Source organism: Vigna unguiculata, chromosome 2 (assembly GCF_037176805.1).
Source record: "Vigna unguiculata cultivar grain cowpea cultivar isolate G323 ecotype 2 chromosome 2, ASM3717680v1, whole genome shotgun sequence".
In the NCBI taxonomy this organism is placed as follows: Eukaryota; Viridiplantae; Streptophyta; class Magnoliopsida; order Fabales; family Fabaceae; genus Vigna; species Vigna unguiculata.
The window spans coordinates 3,070,442-3,084,062 of NC_140793.1; the positions used below are offsets into that span (position 1 = coordinate 3,070,442).

At 31.4% G+C, this 13,621-nt stretch overlaps 1 protein-coding gene across 1 annotated transcript; it reads left to right on the top strand.

Moving 5' to 3' along the window:
• Nucleotides 1–5,752: 5,752 nt before the first annotated feature.
• LOC114174061 (C5orf35) lies at nt 5,753–9,654 on the top strand. The gene is made up of 5 exons (XM_028058803.2): nt 5,753–5,899; nt 6,609–6,718; nt 7,385–7,479; nt 7,666–7,928; nt 8,522–9,654. The coding sequence occupies exons 1-5, from the start codon at nt 5,827–5,829 to the stop codon at nt 9,328–9,330; spliced, it is 1,350 nt and encodes a 449-aa protein (XP_027914604.2). The 5' UTR covers nt 5,753–5,826; the 3' UTR covers nt 9,331–9,654.
• Nucleotides 9,655–13,621: the final 3,967 nt, after the last annotated feature.

Consider the following 13,621-nt stretch of genomic DNA (forward strand, 5'->3'; position numbering starts at 1 on the left):
TTTTAACATCCAATGATCACATCATGCATTTAGATCAATGACGTACTACTATGTAATAGAAGAGATCTAGGAGGTTGATTATATTGAATTTTCTATTTTATAGTTTTCAACTGTAAGTGGGTTGACAATGAAAGTGATACTAGAATGGATGAAAGGAATGATACTAATTGATTTTTGGAATATTGGTTATGGAGATGAACCCTTTGTCATGACATGTCAAGCATATGAAGTTTTCTATGTCAAAGATCCTACATTTGAACATTGGTCTATTGTTCTTCATAGGGAAAACAAATTGAAGTTAATGAAGAGGATATGAGTAATTTTCATATTACTAACATTTGTCTATTTAAGATAATGATGAATTTTGATGAAAACCATGTGGTTGACGATGTACATGCAACCCATGAATACTATAATGAAGGAATATAAATATGGTCATTCATAACTTATGTATGAATTTAATATTGTTGTATAAATTTATTTGTTTGTTGAAGCATATGTTGTTATTGTGTCTATTATTAATGTTTTATACTTTAGTTCTAGGGCAAATATGGTTAGCGATCAACCTGCATTAGGCTCTGATGACACCTCTAAAAGATCTACTGATGGCACCATATTGAGGTCTCTCTCACTCAACCATTGCATCCAAATTTAATTGCATTTGTGAGGATTGTTTGGGCAAAATATCTCATAAATTTGTACAATAGTTTAGACTAGCTACAATGACTTATAATTATATTTTTCTATGTAAATATATTTTTTATTAGTATATAAAATTGTTCACTCTTTTGACCATTTTTTAATGTCTTCCTGCTCTTGGTTGTTGTATGTCGAGGTTTCTCAATTATGTGTAGGAAGACTAAATGATGAAGGATTATGTTGTTTTCTTTTAGATTGTTGAGTATGATGTGAGTTGATTAAGAAAGCTAAGTGAAATCCCCACTAGACATTAAGATAGCAAGCTATCCAGATGTGAAGGTTCCTTTCACAAAGCTCAAGAGAAGAAGATGATGGATTGATTCAAAACAAAAAGGAAATGGAAAGCACATAAACCATAGAAAATCAAGAACAATTAAAGGAAGAAGAAAACATAAAATGAATGGTAAAAATGTGAGAAGCACGCCACTACAAGGCTAGGCTAGAAGCCATGGCAAGCTTGAAGATGAGTGGATGTGTGCAGCCACTTGCTATGTAAGATAAGGCTTAAAAGTATTCATTCCCAAGGGAGGAAAATCTCACAAATGGTTGAGACACAATAATGTTTTTACTTCAAAATGTTCAACCCTTTTACATGTCTAGGAGCACCCCTTATATAGAAGAGTTTAGGGGCCTCTAAGCAAATAAAAGATACCTAAGGATGTCTCTACAAAAACCTAACCCTAGCTTCTAGAAACTAGGTCAAATAAGGTTACAAAAATGAGAGATAAAAGACCTAACTATGGTGTGTGCAAGGCTAATTTCGTTCTAGCACAAAAAGAGACAAAGAATGTGTCTCATATGTCTCCAAAAAGTGACCAAAGTGTGCTAAAAACAAAGGAGACCAAAGGTACATAGGTACACTTGCTTCATGCCTTTTACTTTATGCTTTATGCCTTTGCTTTACTCTCTCCTCCACATCATTTATGCTCCCCAATCACCATGCACCACCTAGCATTGCTTTCTTACTCCTAATTAACCTACAAAGCAAATAAACATAGATTAGCATGTTAGCTTAAGTCAAGTCAACTATAGTCAACAAGTCAAACCTAGTCAAAAGTCAACAAGTCAACTAAATTTGATTCAACTAAGTTAACTTTGGGAATAAAAAATAACAAACACAAATGAAAGGGATGAAGAATTAGTGAACTTCCTTTCTAAACATGCTTAGTCTTCTTAAGCATGTGCCTCCATCCTTGGTTGGGGTTAATCCTTCATCACTAAAAGAACAAAATATTTTAAAAAAAATATCGTATAAGATATGGTTTATATAAGAACTATAACATATTCCTTTGCTATAAAAAAATTATGTATTTTTAATGATAATAGGCTACAATTTATACAAGAACCATAGGTTCTTATCTTTGTAGTTTTTTATTTTTTGAATGGTAATAGGGTACGATAGCACAAAGGAATCATAGCCTATTAGAAATTATATACTACGATTTAAAATCGTAGTATAAAATGCTTGGTTTCTACTATGGTTTGATATACTACAATTTTTAAACTATAGCCTAACATTAGCCGAAGGCTTCCCTATAGTAATGTTTGATGACATCTTGTCATAGTTGAGAACCTAAAGAACAATTTTACTCGATCATATTCTATATTAGAGTATGTCCCTATATATTATAAGGATTTTTTATCTCTTTTTTCTTATGATTTTGTCATCAATCTTGATGGGATAAGTTGAGAAAAGTAATCTTCTCAAGTTGATTAAGCTTATACTTAAATTTTTTTATGTTTGGATAAGTCCCTAAATTCTGGAATCATTTATGGCACAAAGTTTTCAAAATTGTATTAAAGATAAACATTTCAAGTAAGGAGAACTATCTATGATTTTGATAGAATTGTAGGATAGAGGATCCGGATGTGAAGTACATATTTTGGCTTTCATGAAGGGACTGTGGTTGGTTGAGCATATGTTTGAATGCTTGAACTTTAGTGATGTTGGATTTGGTTTGATAAATGATTGAATATTGTTATTGAGACATTAGTGGGAAATTGGTCAATTATGTCACATGATTTACGTCCGACTATAAAGAATCACACACTAAAAAGGTGTGGTGACATTTTTGTAAATAAAAACATTTTTTTTTACATTTGACCCTTTTAGGTCAAATGTAAATGACTTTTTAAAATATTGCGTGCAACTTTTCTTCCCCACTTCTACTTCCCTAAAAAACTTGTGTGTGAGACTTTTGTCTTCTCTAATGAAGACCCTAAGTGTGGTGGAGGCTTGGGTGACTAAAATAAATGCTTTTTTCATCTTTCATGGCTAGTTTCTCGTGGAGAGCAATTATGTCTGATTAAACTTGTGTTCTACATTGAGGTTAGTTGTCTAAACCTCTACTTTTATCACATTGAAATCATGGTTGTTTTTAGAGAGCTTAACAATGTTTTCGTTTGTTGCTTATGGATTTTTCGTTGTGGTTATGGGTGTTTCATGATGGTTGTTCCGATTGCATTGGAGTTTTTTTGGGTTAAGTGTATTATTAAGGTTTGTGCTCTACATTTCAATGATTGTTTTTAAAGGATCTTAATAATGGGAATGCATGAATGTCTCCATTAAGATTCTCTCTTATTTTTCATGTATTGTCATATGTGTTTCATGTATGTATAACAAAGTTGTTTCAATTGGCATTTTTCTATATTTCAAGTTATGCTTTTAAGTCAAAGCAAATTATGATTTTTTTAATACACAAAATTTACGTTAAGTATTATAAGGTTTGATGTAAGTTTACGTCGGGTATCGGAAGGTCGGACATAAATTTAAGTTAGGTATTGTGAGGTATGACGTAAATTTATGTTGGGTATTGTAAGGTCTGATATAAATTTATGTCATGGAGTTTGTTCAACGTAAATTTACGTCACCTGCAAAGACGTCGAATTATTAACAGATGTCAAAAACAAAATATCATACATAAAAAACCTTTCCTATGGTTATGTGAGTTGATCTAGTAATGAAATTATTCATGTTAATTGTAAAGTTTCCTTGAATAGAGTTTTGAATATAGTGTAGATAAGTAGAGTAGGTATGTATAACTTATGATAAATTATGAATTTGATATGAGCATAAACATGCATACTTTTGAGTTAGAGAACCAAAGTTGATTTAAAATGAGTAAAGGATGATACTTGAGAAAATTATGATTTTTGAATTGTTTAGAACTTAAAGTATTCAAATGCTTTTGAAATTATCTTTGAAATATGGTTTGATTTTGTTCTTAATGATGATTTGTTTGATATTTTTGCTGAAGCATATTTGCTCAAGCGAAAATAAAACGTGGACTCAAACCTTATTCTTTACAATATCTTCGCTCAAGCGAATGATTTTTCGTTCAAACAAAAATAAAGTTGAAAATAATCTTGTTTTCGCTCAAGCCAATGAGTTTTCGCATAAGCGAAAATGAAACTACAAGTCAACCCATTTTCTAACTAATTTTCACTCAAGTGAGTATATTTTCACTAAAGGAAACATTTTTTTCTCAAGCTAGAAAAAGTTCTTTTTTTTTTCTAGTCTCTTAAACTCATTGAATGCAAGTGTTTTATGTAAATTGCATACTAATTCCTATATATTATTGATTTAGGGATTTAGTTAAATGAATTATATTGTATAACAATGTTTATTGAGACTGATGAAATTAGCATGTTATATGAAAATGTTTGTCGAGATTAATGATAAATTATATGGAATTTTGGTGACATATATGGGATGATATGTGAATTATTGTTGGAGTTGTGTATTAAGTATTGAAACTCGTGTTGTAATGGAGATCCCTCACTTCACTAATGATCTAAGTCACATAGACTAAGATATTTGGTGGTGAGAAGCAAATACAGGAGTTCTTACACACCATGACATGGGTAGATGTGTGGCATGTGCTCTAATGAATACCATGATCCTATATTCTTGAATTCACATGTAAATTTAGGTCTTGAATTAAATCAGATGTTAGTCTCCGGTGGGACGTGCTTCAGATGAGTTTTCAAAAGGCTTCTTTGATATTCCATTTGTTGAACATCTTTGATGTATTAGATCCATGTGTTGTCTATATGTTTGGTTTATGTTGACGTTTTAATGATATATAATTTTTCATTGATTGCTAATGAAGTTATTCCTTTTATATCATTCTTCTATGTTGAAAAATTATTTTTTAATAGTTTACCCTTGCATGTGCTTTTTGTTTTTGTGAACTGCAATGATTGTACTATGTACACAAACATATATTTACATGTGTAGAGAAAATGTTCAGAAGTAATATATAATTTTTCTTTTATTTTAATTCTTTGTATAAATATTTATATATATATATATATATATATATGTGGTATATGTTTCAATTGTATTAAGTATTGTACAAACCCTTATGGGTTTATAATTTTATAGTTTAGTTGATAGTTTAGTTTTCACAATGTTACAATAATAAATTAAAAACTTGCACACCAACGTAAATGGGGATAATGGGATGGTTTTAGAATGTGAAGATATATTGATTATATAATATCCAATTATATAAGCACTAATTGGATTTTTATTTTTGTAAAGTAGTCTATTTATATTGTTTACTTTATTACTAGAGGAGTGTTCAATATTTGTTAGCATGATAAAAGGAGAATACACGTGGTAACTAAGTGTGTAATGTTATACAAATATATGCATACTGATTCAGTGAACAAGACAATTGTATTTTGGTAAAGTATTCTAATTAGAAGATAGAGCATCCTTGAACGAGTTGTGAGATAAACAAAAACTCTTCTTCTCTAAGCCTCTAACTCTCTAAGATTGAGATCTCATTGTCAAAATTGAGTATTGAATAAAGACCCACATGTACGAGACTTTATGATACTCAAGTAAAAACTTTAAAATGATAATAATAAGTAAAAATAATTTAGTGCCCATTCACTTTGATAGTATTGGATATCTATAGACTTTTTGGACCTCCATAAAGTAAATTAATAAAAAAAAAAGTGAAGGAGGAAGTGACACCATTTTGAAATCAAACATAGAGGGTAAAGGGGTATTTTAAAAAATATTAGGTGCAGGAAGTAAAAGCCGAATAAAAATGGGTGGAAACCCGAGCCCAAACACCGAAGCCAACTAACGAACGCAGTATAATTTCTCCCTCCATGATCTGGCTGCTTTCTGGGCTTCAATTTCAAGTTCCAGTTGCGGCGTATCTCCGAGCTCTACGGTTCCAAGGTTCGATTTTCGCTTCTTGTAATCATAATCTCTCTTATGTGACACCATTAATATGATTACAAACCGTGTTAATATTGTAATGCATACATGAATTAACCACGAAAGCTAATAATTTAGTGACATAATGTATACTCTGCATATGGTCTCATAAGAATGGCTAGAAAAGGGTTTGATTTTGTTTTTGGAAATTTCAAATGGATGAGTGAAATAATGTAATGTTCATAGGTTAGGGCCTTCTTCAGATATATTTCTCCATAAACTATTGTAGGAAACGAAAAATAAGGTAAAATAAATTGAACACTCTTTGTTAGGTTAAGTCAGTTTATGCATCAGAGTTTTTAGAGAAGTTAAAGTTAAGGGCATAACTTTATTTTAGTTTATGGGACAAGCTCAATTAATTTTTATTTTCTTATTTTCTTCTACTGCTCGTGAAGAAGTTTGTTCAAGGAGTTTCTAAGAGTAAGGGTCTATTTTGATAAACTTCTTCATAAATACTTATAAAAGAAAATAAAAAGATGAAGTGAAAATTAACTTCTCTCTAATTTAATTTATTATATTTTCGAATTTGAAGTGATGAATGGATAAGTTTCCCAATCTCGTCGTAGTTATTATTGTCCTCATAACTATGTGATTTGTATAGCTTATTCAATGTGCTTCTGGCGTTACAAATTCATCACCTGTGTTAATCGTTTTTTTTTTTCTTTGGAAGAACATTTCCGGCCTAGAAAACTCGATGTTGCATTGAAAGCACATTTTGTTCTGAGTAGCTCTTTCTCTTTCATCCAGTCAAAGATGGCTTTGTTTCAGAAACTTCAAGAGGTATATCATTATATTTGTAACGCAATAATTTTGGCTGTATAAGATTGATTTACTTTTTTTTATAAGGAATCTGTTTCTCTTACTATTTACTTAGATTATTGCAGAATATGTGCAAATTATTGTTTATTTATGAAACAAAACAAGAAATGGAGAAAAGACACAAATAAATAAATAATATGGCTTTGTCTCTCAATTGACCCCTTGAAGAACTAAATTGTCTAGAACTCATTTAGAGCATAATATTCTTTGCTTTGTAGCCAGTAGATAATAATCCATTGCACAAGAATACACCCAAGCTCATGACGAATATCTCCATAGCTCTAGAAAGAATGAAGTAGAACTGTAGAAGGAAAGTTCAACTCTTTATATTATCCATCTTCTCTAGTTTTCCTCCTAATTTTGTGTCGTTTCATATTTGTTACCTAAATTACTATAACTTTTATGTCAACATTATATGGATTCTGATTAAACCAATGATCAAAAGGAGGAGCTCCATAATTGATGGAAGTAGGATATCCTAATTCTTTCAGGGATTAGTGTTTTACAATTGTTCAGAGTTTTGGGCTATTCAAAGCTGTAGCTAGCTGTTACCTATTGTGGGTCATCAATCATATGAAAACTTATGACAATAATGAATAACCAATCTCGGTCTGAATTTGTTTCCAGGCTGTGAGAACCCTTGTAAAGCGCCCTGCTTTTGCTAGGGATCCTAGACAACTACAATTTGAAGCTGACATTAACCGGTTGTTCCTTTATTTAAGGTCAGTGTACAATTCCTTGAGACTTCAAGATATTTAGATCTTTGATTTATGACAGATAAGTTGTTGTCATGCTTTTGTGAATTCATATTATTCTAATGAGAGTGTTTTCAATTTCGTTGTGTATGTGATACTTTTCCTTCTTAACATATCGGCATATTTTGCTCATGCAAAGACTTAAATATCCAGCTATAATCGTCTAGGAAAGAATGCGGATGAAGCACGTGCCGAAGAGATTATTGAAATGGCAAGTAAAGCCTCGTTTGCTGATCAACAAATGCAAGTACAAGAAAATGTTCATTCACAATTTAAAAAATTTTGCACCTTCATGGATGAAATTCTACTTCCAAATGAAAAGATGGTAAATGAACATGAACCAGAAAGCACTGTGCCTCGCCGAAGTGGCCTTAGTTTTGCTGTGGGTAGGAGTGATCCAGCCCAAAATAATAATGGTGAGTTTGACCCGCACCTCCTTTCCTTTCTGCTTCCTTATGCAATCTTGGTGAGCATTAGGAATATAAATTAACAACCAGGTTCAACGTGTCTGTTTAAAACTGATATATTTAAGTCTTCAGCACTAAAGTGTCATCATATTTCCATATGTTTTACTGATCAGAATATCCTCATCCTTGATGTGATTTGTGTTTTAAGAGCCATACATAACCTAGTCGTTTGCTCTCTTTTATGTGGGTCACAGAATTTCTTGTAGGCTCTATGAATACTAAGCCAAGGATGTGTGAAGCTGACATTTGTTTCTATCTAATAATTAAATGTATGCAAATGTAAATATCATTGGTCTGTATGAGAAATGCTCATATTTTTTGTTCATGAAACTGACATGTCAGTAATTTAAAGTTTAAACACTAGCCTCTAAATTTTTGCATAACCGTTTTATGCTGTTTGTCTTCCTTCAGACAAACAAGCATACAGAAAATGTCCTATTTTAGTGAGAATTTACCTTTAGTTATTCATTTATACTTTCGTATATTATTGGGATATTTTCTCCTTTTTGCTTGTTCACTGTAGCCACTTGCTTTTGGAGCAGCTGCCCCCATGACAATACCATTAAGCCGGGCTGAAGTTTCTCAAAATCTGAAAAATCAACTTGGCTACACTGTTAATGTCAAACCTTCTCAGATACCTCACAAGGATGCTGGCCAAGGTCTTTTCTTAGATGGCACAGTAGATGTTGGTGCTGTGGTGGCCTTTTATCCAGGCATAGTCTACTCTCCAGCTTATTACCGTTACATTCCAGGGTACCCGAAGGTTGATGCACTGAACCCTTATTTGATTACTAGATATGATGGGAATGTCATCAATGCTCAACCTTGGGGTTGTGGAGGTGACAACCGAGAACTGTGGAATGGTTGGAAAACAGGGGAAATCAAGCCTGATGTGAAAAAAGGTGAGCCTGAGAGAGGTTCAGAAAGGTTTTGGAAACTTCTTAGTAAGCCTTTGGAAGGCTACAAAGGAGATAACACTGAAGTGATCGAGCGTAGAAACCCATTAGCCTTAGCTCATTTTGCCAATCACCCTCCTAAAGGGGTGCAACCAAATGTCATGATTTGCCCCTATGACTTTCCATTGACTGAAAGCAACATGAGAGTCTACGTTCCAAATTTATTGTTTGGAAATGCAGAGGTAAATATGAGGAGATTTGGAAGCTTTTGGTTCAAGGGAGGGTCAAAAATTAGCGGATCACATGTTCCAATACTGAAAACTCTTGTTCTGGTTGCTACTAGGCCTCTTCAAGATGAGGAACTCCTTCTTAATTACAGGCTGAGCAACAGCAAGCGGAGACCAGAATGGTATATTCCAGTGGATGAAGAAGAGGACAGGAGAAGATGGAGTTAGTCAATCAATTCAGAATTCCCTTGTTTCTGTCTCATACAAAGTTGTTCTTGTTATTTGTGTTGACACAGCAAGGATGGTGAATTTTTTGCGAGATTGATTTTGTTGCTAGGTTTTCTAGAAGACAAAATTGAATTGAAGGTGATGTCCAAAAGTCCAGGTTCAATTAAACTGAATAATGAGTAAATGACACATCACACTCATCCATCATTCTCTTACAACCTGGTACGGCAAACTCCAAAGTCTAGCATGTTGCTATGGATTCTGATTTGTCTCACTTGTGCTGCCTGTTACATCAATAATGAACCTTGGCATAGTTTTTCTGAACATCTTTCTCTCTTACATCCAACACCTTTTTATTTTTATTGAGGGGTTGTTTATTTGAAGAATCAATTATGACTAATTTTAGCAAAACTGAACAGTTACTTGAATATTATTTGGAAGTTGAAAATTTAGCTTCAAAACTATGAAGTTAGTTACTAAAGTATAAGTGTTTCATAAAATTATTTGCTGTATACGTAATAAATACACAATGACATAAGTAAAAATGTTAGTATAATGTTTTATATAAATTTTAATTTTATTTTGATGATAAAAATGTATTTTTAAAAGTATTTATAATTTATTTTTAATTAATGTTAAACTTTTGTAGTTTTTATTTATAGATAAATTATTTTAGTGGAACCTTTAGTGTCATATATTTTTCCATTATTCATGACAATGTCTTCAAACATTTCTAATGAAATTTAAAATAAAGTAAAATATCACTATTTTTATGAAGGTATATGGTGTTCATTATGTTAATTAATGTATTGGTTAAAAAATCTATTACATATATATATAAAAGGGAAAATGATATATTGAAATTCATTTTTTGACAACTTTTCTCACAACCTTACGTTACTCTAATTGTATCTTATTTTTAATATTTTTTTTTTTGAATTTTTATATTTGGCAAGGAGGTTGAAGGAGTTTGAAAGAAAGCGAGAGGTAGAAAGGCAAAGTGCGAGCATCATCTTCTTCAACCAGTCTTTGTCGTCGTTGTTCTTCGTCTTCAACCTCGTGCCATGTTCTTTAATCAGTCTTGGTCGTCTTCAACCCCTATTTTTCCTCAATACAATGTTCTTCTCCAATTTCTCTTATTTTAAACCTGTTTTTTTGAGACTCCATTTTTTAAACGATTATTATTCTTCAATACAATTTTCTTCTTCAACTTCTCTTTTTGAAACATGTTTTCTTGAAACCCCATTTGTTGAAACCACTATTCTTTTTCAAACTCCTATTGTTGAAAGTCGTCATGTTATTCAAACATGTGTTGTTGAAACATTTTTAAACGGTGTGTGTTCCCATTTGCCGTAAGGTTTGAAATCTCTAAACCTAATTTTTAATTTTTGCTCTGTTTGCAACGAGGTTTGTCATCATTGCTTCATTTGTGCATATTTTTTATTTTGTTATCAGTTGTGTTTGTCGGTAGCAGAAGCGACAAAATTAGAAGATTTGTCATTAGTAAATTTTGTAGTAATTTGCATTTAGTTGTCAACAAGTTTGTATTTATTTTCACGTGTGAAGATTATCATACATTATTAGTATTGTGTAACATTTTTTAATTATGGATTAAATGTTATTCGTTTGTGCACTAATACTTTAGTAATTCACTGTCAACAACAACAAGTGCTTAATATAATTTAGAAGTGATACTTTAGTAATTCACTGTCAGCAGAAAGTGCTAAGTACAATACAAATAAGTGTTAACTTGTGTTATACATTTTGCACTTTGATGATCCCTTGTCCCAAACCACACCAATGAGTATTTTCATATGTTGGGTTCGTGAGTGCAGTGTATAGCTTGATTTTCCTTCTATTTGAAGTGATATTAAATTCATTGTTTTAGTACTTCAATTGTAATGACAAGAAATAGTTTAGAAATTCACCATTAGTAGTAGTTTCTAACTAAAATACAAGTAACCATTAACTCATGTTAATGGTTTTGGACAGGCATGAAACCTCTTACCAAACTTGAGTAAGTGTTGATTATAATCTTTTTAAGTATTGATGAAATTAGCTTCATTTATTAGCATCTTAATTTAAATAAAAGTTGAAGGACTAAATCATTCCATTCCTCTAACTATGTGCTTACTGAAGTGTCAATAAGTGCAAACCCTAGTTATAGGATTTGAACATAAATACTAATGTTGTTGTGGACCTATTGGTCTCATGAGTACAAGATACAACATAATTTTTGTAGTATTTGAACTACCATTAACTTTATTGTTGTTGTATTTGAAATGAAATGACACAAATATTTTACTAATCCTCTATCAACACTACTTGCTAACTTTAGTGCAAATAAGTGTTAACACTTGTTATGTGTTTTGTACATTCATGAAACCTCTTAGCAACTTGAGTAAGTGTTGATTATAATCTTTTTAAGTATTGATGAAATTACCTTCATTTATGAGCATCTTAAATTAAATGAAGGCGAATGATTGAATGAATTCATTCCCCTAACTATGTGCTTACTGAAGAGTTAATAAGTGCAAACCATGGTTATATGATTTGAACATGAGTAGTCCAGCTTAAGAAAATTTGGTCAGGGAGCATGTAGACCCATTGGGTTCACAAGTACAAGATACAACATAATTATTTTAGTATTTGAACTGCCATTAACTTCATTGTTGTTGTATTTGACTTGAAATGATGCAAATATTTTACTAATCCTCTATCAACACTACTTGCTAACTTTAGTACAAATAAGTGCTAACCCGTATTATGGGTTTTGCACATTCATATAAATAGATACCAGATTTAAAATATTTCAAAAAACTATAGGAGGGGTTTGCAGTTAATACATAATGGGTTTGCATTTATTTGTTTATCTACAATTCCATAGTTGTATCATAATTTTCTGAATGAAAATAATTCACAACAAATGTTATGTAGATATTTGAATTGCAACAACACGTAATTTTAAAGCATAATATGTTACTTGGTTAACAAAGTTCACAAAAATGAAGTTTTTGCATTGCATGTACAACATGGTCAGAAACATATACAATTGTAACACCAAGCAACACCTGCTACTCAAATGAAAATATGAAATTGTAAATAAAAAGTTCGTTAAGTTGTAATTTTTCCATCAATTCATTTTTCTTTTCAATTTTAACTGCACGAGGGCTTGTCATTATTTTTTTCCTTGGTATCTTCGTTAAGAATGGTGTTACAAAAAACCTGGAAATAACAACAAAATGTTAGAATATATATTTTGGTTTTAGTTGTTATCATTGTGAAATATAGATAACATGGGTTGACAGTTATTAAGTCATCAATAAACACATAATTAGGTTTATAGTATTTTACACAAACCAACAACTAAAATAATCACCACTACTCAACTATAATTAACATGAATATCTAATATGCAAATCATAGAACATAGGTTCACGATTATTAAGTAATTAGAAAACACTTATTTGGGTTTACACTTTACTGAATAAGCCAACCACTACAAATCATCCATTTTCCACTATAATTGACATGAATATCTAATGTGTAAATCATAGACTATGGGTTGATAGTTATTAATTCATAAGTAAGCACATAATTGACTTTATAGTTTACTGCATAAGCCAATAACTCAAAGTCATCCCTGCACAACTATAATTAACATGTATATCTAATGTGCAAATTATAAACTATGGGTTGATAGTAAGCACATAATTATGTTTACAGTTTACTACACAAGCCAACAATTAAAAATATCCCTACTCAAATATAATTAACATGAATATCTAATGTGCAAATCATATACCATGGGGTGACAATTATTAAGTCACCAATAAGCACATAATTGGGTTTTCAGTTTACTGCACAAGCCAACAATTGAAAATCATTTTTGCTCAACTATAATTAACAGGGATATCGAATGTGCAAATCATAGACCATGGGTTAGCAATTATTAAGCATAAGTAAGCACATTTATGGGTTTATAGTTTACTCAATAAACCAACCACTAAAAATCATCCTTATTTAACTACAATTAATATGGATATGTAATGTGCAAATCATAAACCATGAGTTCGCAATTATTAACTCTTAAGTAAGCACATAATACTAACAGTGGATTAAATAAAGGAATATGAAAGCTAACATTACAGACCTTTCACTGACTAACTTCTCCAACTTCTACACTGATGAATTGTGTTTCCGTTTACTAGTCATCTCAAGGAAAAGTAATGAAGTAAAGTATGCACACTTCATACAACCAAAAACACAATGCAGTAAAAATACATGTTCT

Coding starts and splice junctions, on each gene's coding strand:
- LOC114174061 (XM_028058803.2), top strand. CDS start 5,827: ATGATCTGGCTGCTTTCTGGGCTTCAATTTCAAGTTCCAGTTGCGGCG. Junction 5,900..6,608: donor CCGAGCTCTACGGTTCCAAG/GTTCGATTTTCG, acceptor TTTCTTTGGAAG/AACATTTCCGGCCTAGAAAA. Junction 7,480..7,665: donor CGGTTGTTCCTTTATTTAAG/GTCAGTGTACAA, acceptor TTAAATATCCAG/CTATAATCGTCTAGGAAAGA.